At 33.1% G+C, this 18,767-nt stretch overlaps 1 protein-coding gene across 1 annotated transcript in view; it reads left to right on the top strand.

Moving 5' to 3' along the window:
* Positions 1–18,767, top strand: part of LOC145334449 (uncharacterized) — a 36,425-nt gene that overhangs the window by 4,537 nt on the left and 13,121 nt on the right. The window contains exons 5-9 of the mRNA XM_080179912.1: positions 432–510; positions 7,024–7,070; positions 7,834–7,896; positions 9,279–9,315; positions 9,689–9,728. Coding sequence (XP_080036038.1) covers positions 432–510; positions 7,024–7,070; positions 7,834–7,896; positions 9,279–9,315; positions 9,689–9,728 — 266 coding nt within the window. The remainder of the gene's footprint in view (positions 1–431; positions 511–7,023; positions 7,071–7,833; positions 7,897–9,278; positions 9,316–9,688; positions 9,729–18,767) is intronic.

Here is an 18,767-nt window from a genome sequence, read left to right as displayed (position 1 = left end):
TGTGTATGTTTTGCACACCCTTTAAATCAATAAATCTTTGAAAAAAAGGCCTTTGGAAAAACTGGTTTTTAGGACATAATTTGTTGAAATAATCATTTTCAAATATTTGAAACATAAATGTCTCATAATAGGTTTTCCAAATATATAAAGGATTTTACATAATTGTTTTATTTTCTATGCATTATTAAGTTTTTAAAAAAATCATTTCTCTTGAATGACCCTGTATATTAGTGGATTAGTAACTGTTTTGTTGACCTATTATGGCCAAAAAACAAGAATTAATTATATAATATATCTTTTTACTTTTAATATTAAAGAAAAATTTACTATATTATTTAAAATTTTGATGAAAATGTGTCCTTTTATAGGTAAATTACAGGGTATTTGATAAATTATCTTTTTTTGTTCGTAAAAAAATTAATTTTTCTTAGGTAATGGAAACATTTTGTAGACTGTATTGCCATTATGATTTCATTGATTTCTGTGACGTCAGACAAAGTCCTATACAAGGTATAATTATATTTTGTAGACTGTATTGTCATTATGATTTCATTGATTTCTGTGACGTCAGACATAGTCCTATACAAGGTATAAGTATATTTTGTAAACTGAATTGCCATTATCATTTCATTGATTTCTGTGACGTCAGACAAAGTCCTATACAAGGTATAATTATATTTTGTAAACTGTATTGCCATTATCATTTCATTGATTTCTGTGACATCAGACAAAGTCCTATACAAGGTATAATTATATTTTGTAAACTGAATTGCCATTATCATTTCATTGATTTCTGTGATGTCAGACAAAGTCCTATACAAGGTATAATTATATTTTGTAGAATGTATTGCCATTATCATTTCATTGATTTCTGTGACGTCAGACAAAGTCCTATACAAGGTATAATTATATTTTGTAAACTGTACTGCCTTTATGATTTCATTAATTTCTGTGATGTCAGACAAAGTCCTATACAAGGTATAATTTTATTTTGTAAACTGTATTGCCATTATGATTTCATTGATTTCTGTGATGTCAGACATATTCCTATACAAGGTATAATTATATTTTGTAAACTGTATTGCCATTATGATTTCATTGATTTCTGTGACGTCAGACAAAGTCCTATACAAGGTATAATAATATTTTGTAGACTGTATTGCCATTATGATTTCATTGATTTAAGTGACGTCAGACAAAGTTCTATATAAGGTATAATTATATTTTGTAGACTGTATTGCCATTATGATTTCATTGATTTCTGTGACGTCAGACAAAGTTCTATACAAGGTATAATTATATTTTGTAGACTGTACTGCCATTATGATTTCATTGATTTATGTGACGTCAGACAAAGTTCTATACAAGGTATAATTATATTTTGTAAACTGTATTGCCATTATGATTTCATTAATTTATGTGACGTCAGACAAAGTCCTATACAAGGTATAATTATATTTTGTAGACTGTATTGCCATTATGATTTTATTGATTTCTGTGACGTCAGACAAAGTCCTATACAAGGTATAATTATATTTTGTAGACTGTATTGCCATTATGATTTCATTGATTTCTGTGACGTCAGACAAAGTTCTATACAAGGTATAATTATATTTTGTAGACTGTACTGCCATTATGATTTCATTGATTTATGTGACGTCAGACAAAGTTCTATACAAGGTATAATTATATTTTGTAGACTGTATTGCCATTATGATTTCATTGATTTCTGTGATGTCAGACATATTCCTATACAAGGTATAATTATATTTTGTAAAATGTATTGCCATTATGATTTCATTGATTTCTGTGATGTCAGACATATTCCTATACAAGGTATAATTATATTTTGTAAACTGTATTGCCATTATGATTTTATTGATTTCTGTGACGTCAGACAAAGTCCTATACAAGGTATAATTATATTTTGTAGACTGTATTGCCATTATGATTTCATTGATTTATGTGACGTCAGACAAAGTCCTAAACAAGGTATAATTATATTTTGTAAACTGTACTGCCTTTATGATTTCATTAATTTCTGTGACGTCAGACAAAGTCCTATACAAGGTATAATTATATTTTGTAAACTGTATTGCCATTATGATTTCATTGATTTCTGTGATATCAGACATATTCCTATACAAGGTATAATTATATTTTGTAAACTGTATTGCCATTATGATTTCATTGATTTCTGTGACGTCAGACAAAGTCCTATACAAGGTATAATTATATTTTGTAGACTGTATTGCCATTATGATTTCATTGATTTATGTGACGTCAGACAAAGTTCGGCGTTTTCCTGTTACAAAATTTTTTATCAATTTGAAAATTTGAGTACCCCCCCCCCCCCCCCCCCCCCCCCCCCGACAGTCTGGATAGTCTGCGGGAGGAGGAAAAGATTTGGACACAGGAAAAAGGCAAGCTTCAATTTAATTCAATAACGTGCTGTGTGGGGAAGCCGAGCGAAGCGAGGCTTCTCCACAGCACGTTATTGAATTAAATTGAAGCTTGCCTTTTTCCTGTGTCCACAACTTGATGTCGGGGTACTCTAATTTTCTAAATTTCAAAAACTATTTTAGGTTAGGTTAGGTTAGGTTATAGGCTAGGGAGCCGAGCGCTGCGGCCACGGATGTTCGTTGTCTGGGGTAATTTAATTTTCTAAATTTCAAAAAACTATTTTAGGTTAGGTTAGGTTAGGTTATAGGCTAGGGAGCCGAGCGCTGCGGCCACGGATGTTCGTTGTCTGGGGTACTTTAATTTTCTAAATTTCAAAAAACTATTTTAGGTTAGGTTAGGTTAGGTTATAGGCTAGGGAGCCGAGCGCTGCGGCCACGGATGTTCGTTGTCTGGGGTACTTTAATTTTCTAAATTTCAAAAAACTATTTTAGGTTAGGTTAGGTTAGGTTATAGGCTAGGGAGCCGAGCGCTGCGGCCACAGATGTTCGTTGTCGGCTATTTCTTTTAAATATTGCTACGCAACCCACAAATAAAATTGTTCTTGCTAAAAAAACGCGGACGAGACATAAAGGGGACTGGGAAAAGGGGGTTGTTGGTCAGATGGGAGAGGAAAGGGGTAAACTATACAGTAAAAAAACGCGGACACGTAGCGGACATGGAGTGCTCGCATGATGTGAGGGAGAACATTAAGGGGGTGGGGAAAAGGGGGTTGTTGGTCAGATGGGAGGGGAAAGGGGTACAGTAAGAATTCTGCTATAAATAGAGTGAAAGCTTGTAGCTGTTTGTTAGTCGACTACAATATGCCTTGTAGTGAGGGACTGCGATCCTAAACTGGTTGGCATGGTTGACTAAGGAGCCTGAGGCAAGGCAAGGCAAGGCTCGTGTCTCGCCTTATATACCCTCCCTCCCTTCCTCCTGTCCAACCTAATAATAGTTTACTTAAATTATTATTTTGTTGTCGGGGGGGGGGGGGGGGGGGGGGCTACTCAAATTTTCGAAATCGCTAAAAATAATACTAAGAGGAATCTACCCAAAGTTCTATATAAGGTATAATTATATTTTGTAGACTGTATTGCCATTATGATTTCATTGATTTCTGTGACGTCAGACAAAGTTCTATACAAGGTATAATTATATTTTGTAGACTGTACTGCCATTATGATTTTATTGATTTCTGTGACGTCAGACAAAGTCCTATACAAGGTATAAGTATATTTTGTAAACTGAATTGCCATTATCATTTCATTGATTTCTGTGACGTCAGACAAAGTCCTATACAAGGTATAATTATATTTTGTAAACTGTACTGCCTTTATGATTTCATTAATTTCTGTGATGTCAGACAAAGTCCTATACAAGGTATAATTATATTTTGTAAACTGTATTGCCATTATGATTTCATTGATTTCTGTGATGTCAGACATATTCCTATACAAGGTATAATTATATTTTGTAAACTGTATTGCCATTATGATTTCATTGATTTCTGTGACGTCAGACAAAGTCCTATACAAGGTATAATTATATTTTGTAGACTGTATTGTCATTATGATTTCATTGATTTCTGTGACGTCAGACATAGTCCTATACAAGGTATAAGTATATTTTGTAAACTGAATTGCCATTATCATTTCATTGATTTCTGTGACGTCAGACAAAGTCCTATACAAGGTATAATTATATTTTGTAAACTGTATTGCCATTATCATTTCATTGATTTCTGTGACGTCAGACAAAGTCCTATACAAGGTATAATTATATTTTGTAAACTGAATTGCCATTATCATTTCATTGATTTCTGTGATGTCAGACAAAGTTCTATACAAGGTATAATTATATTTTGTAGACTGTACTGCCATTATGATTTCATTGATTTATGTGACGTCAGACAAAGTTCTATACAAGGTATAATTATATTTTGTAAACTGTATTGCCATTATGATTTCATTAATTTATGTGACGTCAGACAAAGTCCTATACAAGGTATAATTATATTTTGTATACTGTATTGCCATTATGATTTTATTGATTTCTGTGACGTCAGACAAAGTCCTATACAAGGTATAATTATATTTTGTAGACTGTATTGCCATTATGATTTCATTGATTTCTGTGACGTCAGACAAAGTTCTATACAAGGTATAATTATATTTTGTAGACTGTACTGCCATTATGATTTCATTGATTTATGTGACGTCAGACAAAGTTCTATACAAGGTATAATTATATTTTGTAAACTGTATTGCCATTATGATTTCATTGATTTCTGTGATGTCAGACATATTCCTATACAAGGTATAATTATATTTTGTAAACTGTATTGCCATTATGATTTCATTGATTTCTGTGATGTCAGACATATTCCTATACAAGGTATAATTATATTTTGTAAACTGTATTGCCATTATGATTTTATTGATTTCTGTGACGTCAGACAAAGTCCTATACAAGGTATAATTATATTTTGTAGACTGTATTGCCATTATGATTTCATTGATTTATGTGACGTCAGACAAAGTCCTATACAAGGTATAATTATATTTTGTAAACTGTACTGCCTTTATGATTTCATTAATTTCTGTGACGTCAGACAAAGTCCTATACAAGGTATAATTATATTTTGTAAACTGTATTGCCATTATGATTTCATTGATTTCTGTGATATCAGACATATTCCTATACAAGGTATAATTATATTTTGTAAACTGTATTGCCTTTATGATTTCATTGATTTCTGTGACGTCAGACAAAGTCCTATACAAGGTATAATTATATTTTGTAGACTGTATTGCCATTATGATTTCATTGATTTATGTGACGTCAGACAAAGTTCTATATAAGGTATAATTATATTTTGTAGACTGTATTGCCATTATGATTTCATTGATTTCTGTGACGTCAGACAAAGTTCTATACAAGGTATAATTATATTTTGTAGACTGTACTGCCATTATGATTTCATTGATTTATGTGACGTCAGACAAAGTTCTATACAAGGTATAATTATATTTTGTAGACTGTATTGCCATTATGATTTCATTAATTTATGTGACGTCAGACAAAGTCCTATACAAGGTATAATTATATTTTGTAGACTGTATTGCCATTATGATTTCATTGATTTATGTGACGTCAGACAAAGTTCTATATAAGGTATAATTATATTTTGTAGACTGTATTGCCATTATGATTTCATTGATTTCTGTGACGTCAGACAAAGTTCTATACAAGGTATAATTATATTTTGTAGACTGTACTGCCATTATGATTTCATTGATTTATGTGACGTCAGACAAAGTTCTATACAAGGTATAATTATATTTTGTAGACTGTATTGCCATTATGATTTCATTAATTTCTGTGACGTCAGACATATTCCTATACAAGGTATAATTATATTTTGTAAACTGTATTGCCATTACGATTTTATTGATTTCTGTGACGTCAGACATAGTCCTATACAAGGTATAAGTATATTTTGTAAACTGAATTGCCATTATCATTTCATTGATTTCTGTGACGTCAGACAAAGTCCTATACAAGGTATAATTATATTTTGTAAACTGTATTGCCATTATCATTTCATTGATTTCTGTGACGTCAGACAAAGTCCTATACAAGGTATAATTATATTTTGTAAACTGAATTGCCATTATGATTTCATTGATTTATGTGACGTCAGACAAAGTTCTATACAAGGTATAATTATATTTTGTAGACTGTATTGCCATTATGATTTCATTGATTTATGTGACGTCAGACAAAGTTCTATATAAGGTATAATTATATTTTGTAAACTGTATTGCCATTATCATTTCATTGATTTATGTGAGGTCAGACAAAGTTCTATACAAGGTATTTTTCTTAGGTAATGGAAACATTTTGTAAACTGTATTGCCATTATGATTTCATTGATTTCTGTGACGTCAGACATAGTCCTATACAAGGTATAATTATATTTTGTAAACTGTAATGCCATTATGATTTCATTGATTTCTGTGACGTCAGACAAAGTCCTATACAAGGTATAATTATATTTTTTAAAACTGTATTGCCATTATGATTTCATTGATTTCTGTGACGTCAGACATATTCCTATACAAGGTACATTAGCTTGGAATATTTGGGAGAAGATTAATTTCAGATAGATTAGAACTGGCTCTGAACAATACTGAAAAATCATGTGTTATATCATATATTAGACAATATTCAACAAATAATAATGTGCAAATTTTATGAAATTAATCTTTATCAATAATTTTTATTTTACTGTCCGTGGAAAGCTGTCTATAATACAATGCGATAATTAACTGCTCTGTCAATAAAAAAGGGTTTTTGATCCATAGTAATTCCACTACTCTTTTGGACTGATTTCAATTTTTTTGGCGTTATCCTCTTAAAAAGTAAACTATGAAACCTGGCCGCAGCGTTTTTTTCATTTAGGTTAGGTTTTAGGCTAAGGGGCCGAGCGTTGTGGGGGAGGGGGGGCTTAAATTTTCAAAATTGAAAAAAAATCCTATGAGGATAATATCCAATTTTTTACCTCTTTTGTTATTTCAGGTGATATGAATAAAAAATATCCAATTGGAAGGTTTTGGAGATTTATGGTAAGTAAGTAAAAATTCAATGATTTGAAGAATTTATCTGCCAACATCGAATTCGAACAAAAAAATAAAACTTTAGTGCGTTTTTTCCCATATAATGTTTTATTTTTTTTTTTTCTTAGGATTTTTATACATTAACAGACTAACATACTCAATGCTAGTGATTAGTAAATAAGGTGCGCTAATAAATTGAATACCTATGATATATTCTTGTTAGACTTTAAAGTAACGTTTGACTCATAAGTTGTATATTAATATTTCATTACATTGGGTAGGGATCATCAGGGATAGGACAATGGGCAATAAATTGATGTTCATGCTAAATTATGATTAAAATTTGAGTTTATATGGCCCAATCAAGATCTAATGAAAGACCTAAAGTTTTGAGCAAACGAATCATAACTATCAGTATGGTTTACAGTCCAATGTCATCTCCATTCCTGTTTAAAAGTGCGACTAACATTTATAGATTTCTAGAAACTAAACTTATTTGACATTTAGGCAGGGAGGGAAGGAGCTGTAAATTGCACATTTATCCAAAGTTTTATTTCAGCGTTATCTAGTTAGTTGGCTCAAAACTTTAGGTACTTTTATTGACTTTGGACTGGTTTGTTCAGAAAGTGTAGTTATTTATCATCATATGGGATATACATATAAATTTATTGTCCATTGTCTTATCCCTTTAGAAATATTAAATTAAGCAAACATACAAAATGAGGAAAGGTATGTAAAGTACATAAAAATAGCTTAAAACCTGTGTTTTTAGGCTCTTGGCGACAGAACTGTACATAGAATGGCATCCAGAGACATTGACAGCTATCTTACTCAGGTAAATATATTTTAGTGCTTTCATTCTGGGAAGGAGAGGAGATTGGGCACTAGTCCCCAAAGTTTTATAGTAACGTTTTCTTATTCGTTGGCTGAATAACTTTGGGGACTTTCATTGAATTTTGATTGGTTGGTTCATTATGTTTAGTGTTAATGACCAAACGTTTCAGCCACTAATTACAATATCTACAGAAAGGGTAATTTTGTAAATCATCATTTGCGTTGAACATCAATTTATCAGACAATGTGTTATCCTTTTAAATCCCTGATTTTCACTCAAACAAATATATGAACCATATGACCTCCCCCCATTATTTTTAATTTAAGATTCAAAGTATCTAACCTAAATTGAGATGATATATAACTTTTTTGAAAACAATTTTTTGTATTATTTAAAAATCTTATTCACAGAATTTTTTGAATAATGATTCCTAGGAAAGTACATTCCCATATAAACAACCCTTTAAATAGTGGATGTAAATATTCATTCCCATATAAACAACCCCTTAAATAGTGGATGTAAATATTCATTTATTTCCCTGGTATCTCATTTATATCCCTGGTATGATTTTAGAAGATTTTTAATTTTTTTGGAAGATTTTATAATTTTTATTAATTACTAAAAGAAAGAAAAATTATACCAGGGAAACAAATGAAATTTAAAAACCAAAATTAAACCACATTTTAGCATAAAAAAATGAGTTTTATGTTTAAATGAGAATGATATTCCTGTCCAGTTTTTTGTTTAGGAATGAATATTTCTTACCCTTGTGAATAAATGATGACCTATCGGTCCATCATTTATTCCCTCGGGTAAGAAATATTCATTCCTAAACAAAAAACTGGACAGGAATACCCCATTTATTTCCCTGGTATCTCATTTATATCCCTGGTATGATTTTAGAAGATTTTTAATTTTTTTTGGAAGATTTTATAATTTTTATTAATTACTAAAAGAAAGAAAAATTATACCAGCGAAATAAATGAAATTTAAAAACCAAAATTAAACCACATTTTACTTGTTTAAAAATGAGTTTTTGTTTAAATGAGAATGATATTCCTGTCCAGTTTTTTGTTTAGGAATGAATATTTCTTACCCTCGTGAATAAATGATGACCTGTCGGTCCATCATTTATTCCCTCGGGTAAGAAATATTCATTCCTAAACAAAAAACTGGACAGGAATACCCCATTGTCAAAATTAAGCGAAGCATCCCTATAATCTAGTCCTAAACATTTAAGAATGTCTTTAACAGTATCCTGTATTGAAGCAATTTTGCATCAATAAATTAATGATCTACTTATTAATTTCTGACAATCTGCAAGTGTAAATACTGTCTGATTTTAGAGCTTTGCTTTTATGATCTTGTCATTCTTGTTTTAGAGAGAAAGAGCGGCTGTAAATGAATGGCTAATTTCAGGTATGGTTCTTGTAAACAACGGGGCCAAGTTGAAAACTGGTGTTAGATTTAAGAATTATATTTTACTCATGTGAAAATTGAAAATGATAATATACATTATTTTTCGTATGGCTTAGAACCAGTTCTATTCCAGCGGATAATCAATTTTGTATCCACTTTGAAAATGTAATTTTCAGGGACAAGGGAATGCTATTCTGACAAACAACTCTAAGGGAAAATTTCCCCACAACCCCTTCCCCTTTTCATCCCCTTCTTTTAGACCCCTCTTCAGTTACATAACAAAAACAAAATATACCACCAGATACTTTATAAGGTTTCGTGATTTTTTGTAGAATTGTTGGTTAGAATAGCTACCCTTGGTAATATTATTCAGGAAAACAATTTCATGTAATGCGCGATGGACCATTTCATAGGTAAGAAATAGACATTTTATGACCTACTAGCGGATTCGCCCCTAGTCTCTAGTGTCTGCCCCAAGAGGTAATCAAAAAAGAAAAATATGAAAAAAATGATTAATACTGGTGCTGCTCGTAGTTTTATGTGAACTAACTTCCCCATAAACAAAAAATGGGGGGGGGGAATCTTTTGTTTTTGGGGGGGTTGGGGTGTCCCATCCCCCAAGAAAATAGCCTAAAACCTGTGTGTGCGAATGGGGCGTTTGTCCATAGTTAGGTATGGAGACCGCTCTTCTATGAGTACTACTAAAACCTAATTTTAATGCAATACACATAGACATTCTCATCGTCGGTTCGTTTGTTTAGAATGCTTAACCCTCTATTCCCACAAGTATAATACGAATTTGGTTGAGCTGGTGGAAGCTCAACAAAAGACCCACGCGAAGTATTATGTTGCTTTGACCTAAGAATAAATGGTTGGTTTTGATATTCGATCAGAATTATATAAGTATATTAAGTATTAAGGAAGGAAAATGTTTTTATAAAGTGTATTTATTTTACAAGTGCATAAGTTAAGTATGAAAATATTTACAGGATAAGTGTTAAAATTATAAGTAGAGTAGGACAGAAATGTGCCCTAAGTCCCAAGCAGTGAATTGTGCTAAGTGTTAGAGTTCTAACATAAGGCCTGAGCTCAATTCATGCTAAGTACTAAGGGGCCTAAATTTAAACTACAATGCATGCCAAACAACTAAGTCATTACCTTTTAAAGCCAGAAAGAGAAGTTAATGGTAGGAGAGTTAGTAAATAACTGAATAAATTCAAGAGGTACATGCTATAACATTAGCTCTGGACCAGGATTTTAGTGTTTGTCTGTGCAATTAAATATCTGTGTGTTAATATGTGACGTAAATCAGGCATGGTTGTAGGCATACATATTTGAACTGGTTGTTTATATGATTACATTAACTATAAACATAATATCTTTAATAAACATATACTATTAGCAAATCACATACAGATTACCATGAATAGGCTAGCGTTACCCATATATGGTGTCATATAGGTAAAGATAGGCCTATGAATGCATAAATTGATACAAATAATGCCTTGGGCCTAGCTAAAGTAATTGTGTCTTGCCCCTGAGTGCTACTAGTTAATTGCAGGGCACGTGTCAATCAAAGGTTCATAATATGATCTATAAAGTGTTGACTTTATATCAAGCATAGATAGATAGTTGTGGATGCGAAGCATTTCTGTAAAAGTCTCATATGTACGTTCAAAGAATTTGAAAATTGAGGATCGCATCTCCAATGGGGGTAAGTTGTTAAAAAAGAAAAAAGAGAAAAAGAAAAAGTTTAGTAGTCCCAGTATATAGGCATATATAATAAACTATAAATGTATTCCAAGCTAAGTTAAATACGCTTTCCATTAAGAAAGTATGCTTTGCGTATTTTCATAGCTGGGTATACAAGATGATAAACCTCCCAAATAGAATACATTCTTTTCTTGAGGGGTTTAGTTTTATCTAACATTGTCACATCAATAAATGTTTTTGCGTTGGTTGTTCTGGATAGTTCAGCTTCTTCTGATGATGAACTAGGTGGTGAAGTGCTCTCGTTCGAAGTGTAGGTTGAGGTTGGGGGTGAGGTAGATATGTAGCCAAGGGCGTCCACTTGTGCTACCTCGTTTCCATTCTCGTCCAAGGTGATTGAGTGATTTTCCAGGTCATAGTAGAGTTGGTTGAGGTCATTTGTAGAGAGGGATAGTGTGCTGCTGGAGCTAATGTCACTATCGGTCTCCACTCTACTATCTTCTGTGGTATTCAGGGCTGTATTTAACAAGAAATTCCTGATGGTGATGGACAGGTTCTCTGAGAATCCATCGTACTCTGGTGTGGTGATAATATTGTTGTTCTCGTCTATAGTGTCAAGGTGTTGACAGGAACACAACCGCAGTCCGTCCAAGGTAGGGTGGTGGTAGGGCTCCAATACTCCATGATCATCTAGGTTATCTCCAGGCTGGTCCATGGTAGATCCTAAAAAGAGTTAGTGCGCGTGCTCCAACCGGTTCCTTGGGGTATCCTGGCTATGGTAATCTAAACAAAAGAAGTTTTAATAATCTTTTATTAATCCTTTTATCCCTGGGATATTCTAGAAATTCTTTTCGTTACAGATAGACCTATAATGGATTGGTTAGATATCTCTATTTCTGTTAAATATAACTGTTTCCTGAATTTAAACAATATTTTATATAAAAATGTATAAGTACAATTAGTATTTACATATCGTATTAATTTCTTTGGTTACATTACTCGTATGTATGTAAAAATATAAGATTTTACTAACAATAGTTGGTAACCCTTGTTTGTATATTTTGTATATGTACATATGGTTTATACCATTGTTGGCATTAGCTGTATTTATGTTATTTTTAACATGAATAAATTTTAATCATTTTAAAGACTAATATCTTACATTACGTCGATGTAAGTGTACCTTTTAGACTTAATATCTACAAAATATATCGTTCGACGTCCGTAATTAAATTTTACGTAACAATAAGTTGTCAACCCTTTGTTTATGTTTGGGCGGTCAAAAGTGATAGGGGTTGGATTTGAGCGAGGTTATAAAAAGCTGGCGGCCCAGTAATTATGCTCATTTTATTAATAATTGTCTTTGCGAGCGGAGCTTGCGTTCGAGTGTTTAATTTTACCGCTAAATTCCAAGAGAATTTATATAAAAGTGATAAAATATAGTAACCCGTTTGTTTTATATGAATGTTTTTATGTTATAGATTGTTGATATGCCCATTATTGCATTCGTTAGCCGCTATTTAAGACTCAAGAATCTTATTTTCTTCGTCGATAAGGCCTTTATCACTGTATTTTTGATCGAAAGTGGGTTAGAAGCAATATGGGTACATCTTCAATATATGACAATTTTGTTTTATATAATATTTGTAGATTTGATAGGACATATCTGAGTCATCAGGTAAATTGACGTACCTTGTTTTGTTTACGTTTTCCGTCTGCAAAAGTTAAATTCGTTCATCGTAAACAAAACTTATATTGACACAGATATGTTCCATCATTCTATTCGTTTTAACTTTTGATTACAGCATCCCCTTTTTATAATCAAAATTTATGGAGTCCTGATTCAAATCTCCTAGGACAGTTTTACTATAGGTTTTAAAATAAGGTTTTCTTTTTACTTAATTCAATTATAACGACGCTAATTGATAGGTTATTTTCGTTACGAGTAACTCAACCATATTTATTTTAAAATGGTCGCGTACAAAAATTATATTTAGCTAGCTTTATCGAAAGTGCTTTTAAAACGTCATTGAAAATATTCAGATTTAGCTAGTACATAAGTTTTTAAGTGCTTGATACATCATAATGAATATGTTTTTGATAGCTCAGCGATAGCTATTTTTAAGCGTTGAATCATGTAAAATTAATTACATATTCTTTAACTTAATTGAATCTAATAAAACAAAGTTTTAATGTTTGAATAGCTTAACGATAGCTATTTTTTTTTTTTTTTAAGCGTTGAATCATGTAAGATTAATTACATATTCTTTAACTTAAAGAATTTTACTTTTAGATGATAAATCAAAGTTTTAATGGTTAGGAGGCTCAACCATAGTTGCTTAGAATACAAAAAAAATATTCGTGTGTACAGTCTTTTTCATAAAATTAACTTTGCTATATTGCCTTTCAGAATCATTAGTCCTCTATTTTAAATTTACATTCGCTCATAATGTATATACCTGACAGCCTGGACGCGCATCAGAATATTAAGGAAAGATTCGAGGAATCAATGAGAGCGGCTGCGGCCACTCTTGCCAATTCCTCGTTTCTTGAAACATCCTTAGACGACTCGAGTTCAGTGTACAGCGACCAGTCTGGGATGACAAGCCTTGCTGATGTCGATGACTATGGGAGTACAAGTACTTTTGATACTGTAGAGTCCGAAAGGGATCAAGGGGAGATGTTTGGCAACGAGCATCTCTCACTGATGCTTAGTAGAGCGATACAAATCATCTGGTCTCTCCTCAATTCGGTGATGCAGAACTCCTGCGGTGACATTGGTGACGATGTTGCCGGAGGTGATTCTGGGTCTGCCGAGTCGAGGAGAGACCAGAAGACGAGTCTGGACACATTCAACATGGATGGCTTAATTAACATGTTGTTGGGTTTAGGCTTGTTTTCATGTGCTCTCATAGTGGTCTTCTTCGGTGCTGTAGGGCTTGAGACTCTAACAAGATTAGATAACACCTCAGACAGGTCGCTGGCTCGCTGGATAAGAGATGTATGTACGCGCCTCCGAAACATAGGCGTCAGGACCATTGAGCTTCTTCACTGCGGTAACAGGACCAACAGGACTAGATCAGGGGTTATGTCGCCAACTGTGGAGCCTTCGGACACCATGTATGAAGCCGCGTCCTCTGTGATGGATGATATTCTGTCAGATACACAGGTGAGTTTTCTTCTGTTGTATATTTCTTTTCTGTTTTGTATAATTTTTTTCTAGCCACCCATTTTGTCTAATAAAGCATCATGTTGTTGCAGGGTTGTTCTGTCCTATTCTCACTTCCTCAACGTTGACTTTCGGCTCTTCCATATATATCGCTCACCGTTTATCGTCGTTTTATGTCGCCAGAGAAATCCGCTCGGTTACCGCAATTAAATTGAGATACCAGTTAACATTTACTAAAATCTTAAGTAGCAACCTAATATTATTTCTCTCTGGGAAGGTTAAGAGTTTGCTCGTGCCGCACGTTTCTCATTGGGGTTTTAAATGTTAGATCAAGACTTTAATGTTTTCTTTTTGTTTTAGGCTCCCTCTGCTAGTCCATCGACTCCAGCCGAAGTGAGATCCAGAGTTGGGCTGTTTGCCGTACACCGTCTGTCTGCCACTGAGGATCGAGTTACTGGAAGTAATGTGCCTGCGGGATTGGACACCTCGTCGGGAAGTCCTGGCTTCCGTCCGTTGATCTTTGATCAAACAGAGCGTCTACATGTAAGTATCCATGCTTTAGTTTTCTATTAATTTTCAGAAAGAGGCCGTACATTTGTACACGTATCTAGAGGTATTTGCAACTAAAATTCTTTTATTGGTAGAATATTAATCTTAAAATGTATGGTTGCATAAGCATTTTTGAACCAATCTAAGATTTTAATTCTAGTATAAAGTGGGTTGAATTGCTACCTAATCATATAGCTTTACAGGATTTTAGGCATTCTCATTTCCTGATTTTCCTAGATTCTTTGTTGGCGTTGCGATTAAACTAATAAGATCTATTATATTTTAGGCGACCAACTCAATCAATCTGGAGGAACACTATACAAACATGCTAAGGTTTAGCCCGCCCAGTACTGGAGGGTCTGCAGAAGGATCCAGCTATAGTTCATCTCTATGCTTAAGTCGCATTGATTCCCCATCTGCAGCGGACCTTTCAGCGGTAAGTTTGCTACATTCGTTTAATATTATTAGTCGCCAAAACTGCGTGACTTGAGGTAAAGAATTTGGTGACTTTAGCTATGCGTATATACAATAAGTTATTTTAACCATGGTGCTATTCCCTTTCCAATGGTTAGCACTATGACTTTAGCGGAGTTAGTAAAACTTTCTAAAAGTATCAGGGCTGCTCAATTATCTATATGGGTAAGCATTATTATATTTCTCCCTGATTATTTGTTAAGATTTTCTGTTTTAACTAATATTTACTTCCCTATTTTAGGAAGCGGAAAATACACTTCCTCTGGTGAACGTATTCGAGATCGATATACCATCCAGCCGGTTCGGTTCCATGGGTAGTGAGATTCGGTTCCCATTGCCAGAGAGAATTGTTGGAGGTTTAGAGCGGCTGCGTCTTACAGTCGAGACTCCCACTCCATCTCTTCCGCCAGAGACTGCCTCAGAGACGGCTAGCCTGACTTCAGTTGCGCGTTCGTCGGATAACAGCAGGGAGGAGTCCGATGCTGAAGGTGTCCCTCGGCGACGGGGTTCTGCCGGCCCTAAGCGTATGCGTTGAAGTAGCGAATGTTAGCTTGGTCATAGACATTGTAATTTTTATTAGACAAAGACTGCTCAGACACGTGTGACAAAATTCTTAATCTATGTAACTAGTCAAAATAGTGATTACTATTTAGTAAAATATTAGACGTTATGACTTTCATACTGTACAAGACTAAATAATTTACACCATTGTTATTTTGTTATATCATTACATGTTAGCTTGTAAGGAACTTAGTATGTACGGAAATAATGGTATAAGGTTGTATTTTCTTTTCCCCTAATTTAAAACTTCGTGTAATCTCAATTACTTTCGTCATAGTTGAACTAAATTTCTTTTCTCAATATTATATTAACAATTTTAATTTTCAGCCTTATATCACAATTTATTCATTCTTGTTAGCTTTTAAGGGTTATGTATATAGATATTTAATCGAACTTGCGCCTCAGTACCTTTTCTCTGATCTTTCATTTATATCCATCCCTGTGCATTAATCGTGAATTTTAATTGTGCTGTGATATATATAGAGGACCTGTAAATAGCATATATTTTTTTTGTAACCAATATCTAAGTAGACTGAAGGACTGACGTTAGACAAAGCTATTTAAATATGCTTATTCAAGTACTTGTAAGAGAGATATGTAAAGACTGTTTGTAAATTTTAATATTTGAGCAATTAAAGTAGTATCATTGATCGGGTAATTTCATTAAGGAAAAATTGTTTAACTTATTAAGGTTTAGAGTATATATCATTCCTCTTCAAAACTATAGAACTTTACATCCCTTTAATTCTTACTACAATAGCCGTAAAACTTAAGTTTCGGGGTAAAATTTTCTTAGGCCTGTCATTAAAGTTAAATCTAAATTTTTATTTCCACCAAATAGAATTTTCCTGATTCAAGTAGAGTCGTTGATAGGCTGTGTGCCTATATATATATATATATATAAGTTTTTGCATTTATTGCTCAATTGTTTTTAATGATCTCGGAATTTTTTTCCTTATGTGCCAGTATACAGCTTAAGTCAAAAAAAAGAAATATATTAACTAAATTTGTTAAAACTTGTCAGAAATCTTTCTTATTATCACAATTTTGTTTTCCAAAGATTTTGTTAAATGAAAGTTTATATTCTGTTTTCGAAATTGTCTTAACTTTATAATTTTCACCAAAGAGAAATATTTGTCAAAATTTTATACCTTTTTCTAAAGATTATCTACTTTTGTTAAAATAAATATAGAGATTTTAAGTTACATATATACTTGTTAATTACTGGTTTAATATATGTTGTGTAAAATTCTATTTACGTAGCTACTCTATAAGCGTTACTTGTTCGTTTGTCACGTTAGTAGTGATAATAATTAAATTAAATTGTTACCTTTATGAAGCGTTTAGCCTAGTTTTAAAGTTCGCTTATTTTATAACAATTAAATGAGTAATAACATTACCTACTATGTTCTTTTGGTATCATAGTTACTATATATGTGGTTTATTTTCTTACCGTTTCTATCATTACCCTTTTAGATAACTCATATAATAATAACGTGGAGATTTTTATAAGAACGTACAAGAATATAAGTACAATATTGTATAGGTAACTATGAGAGTATTATATTTTCCGTTTGGCAAGGTCTTTTATATCATTGGGAATGTCCGTAAGTCTTTCCATCTGGATGCATTAGAAGTTAAGTCATAGGAATCATGTTAACTTGTATATTTATCTAACTATTCTGTTTGAGTTTCTAGGTCGATAACTAGCGGTAGTTGCGGCGGGGTGACCTCTCCTGCCGTAGATTACCGTTAGGTTATGATGATGTGCATCTGGTCGTTGAGGGATAAGCGTTCTACCACGTATACGCAAGCTCCTCTGAAATACTCTTAATATTCTTTTCAAGAGTCTGACTAGGAATGTAGTGATCCTGTCTAATATTATGACCATGATAATTGTTATCGACACGTATATAGCTATTTCTTCTATATGAGCGAAGATAGTTCTAATGGTCAATGGTTCTTTAGGTTTAGGTGGGCACAGTGATTCTGACGCAAATGGTAAAGTTCGTGCCGTGGTCTGTCGGTCATATCCTAATGCGAACTGTGTGATCGTATCTCCCAATGTGAGATTATATGATCCTCCTGTTATAATAAAAGGAGTGGATGTAATAGTTATTGATGCATTCTCTAAACTGCGATTAGTATTCTCACTCAAGCTAGTAAAGACAATTCCATCTTGCACATGAGCGTAGGGATAAGTCTGTTTTGCCAAAGGGCAGTGCTTGGTTATCAATGTTTCATTAACGCTAAGTAGTCCCTTAAGGCACTGGTCAGCTTCAACCGGTAGATAAGCGTTATAGTAAGATTGTCTGTATACTCTTTTGGTTTTATCCAAGTAATAAATGGAATCGATATAGCACTCATCAAAAGGAATTGGTGCGTATCTGTAGATTTTTATTGGCTCAGAACTTAATTCCATGGATAGGATAGTGGTGAATGATGTGGTACCACCACTTAAACGACTTTGGACTTCCAATCCAAGATTATGAGTATAGTCCAAGTTAAGTTCTTGCCTTACAAAAGTTTTAATAGAGTCTGTGATGTCTGTCTTTGCAAGATCTTGAATTAGAGTAAGTCTGAAGTTTAAGTCTGCTTTAAGCTCTTCTAAGTTCGTGATGGCTAAGTTGCTCAAGCTATCAACATAAGAGTATTCTGCTGTTTGCACAAAGTTAGCTGCTTTGGCATGAAGAGTTATACCACTTACAATTTGTGGTACTATCTCCGCAAGCAATAACTGTGTAAAATCAAACTTATCATGATCTAGCTTATAAGAAAGTTTATTTATGTTATTAGTCACTTCAATGCGGTTAGAACTTATTAAAGGAGTTACTGTTTCAATAGCTTCCTTGATTTTGCGGATAAGTTTTATTACTTCAATAAGCAAGTCCTTAATCTTTTTGGTATATAACTTGCCTATAAGTTTAGTTTGTGCTGAAGTGAATGTGCGTCCATCGTAGCTAATGTCTAATTGAGTCTTCAGGCCATC

Source organism: Acartia tonsa, chromosome 12 (genome assembly GCF_053477335.1).
Source record: "Acartia tonsa isolate MP-2025a chromosome 12, ASM5347733v1, whole genome shotgun sequence".
Classification (NCBI taxonomy): Eukaryota; Metazoa; Arthropoda; class Copepoda; order Calanoida; family Acartiidae; genus Acartia; species Acartia tonsa.
The sequence above is the reverse complement of the archived record's forward strand: the minus strand, read 5'-3'. Positions and strand labels throughout refer to the sequence as shown.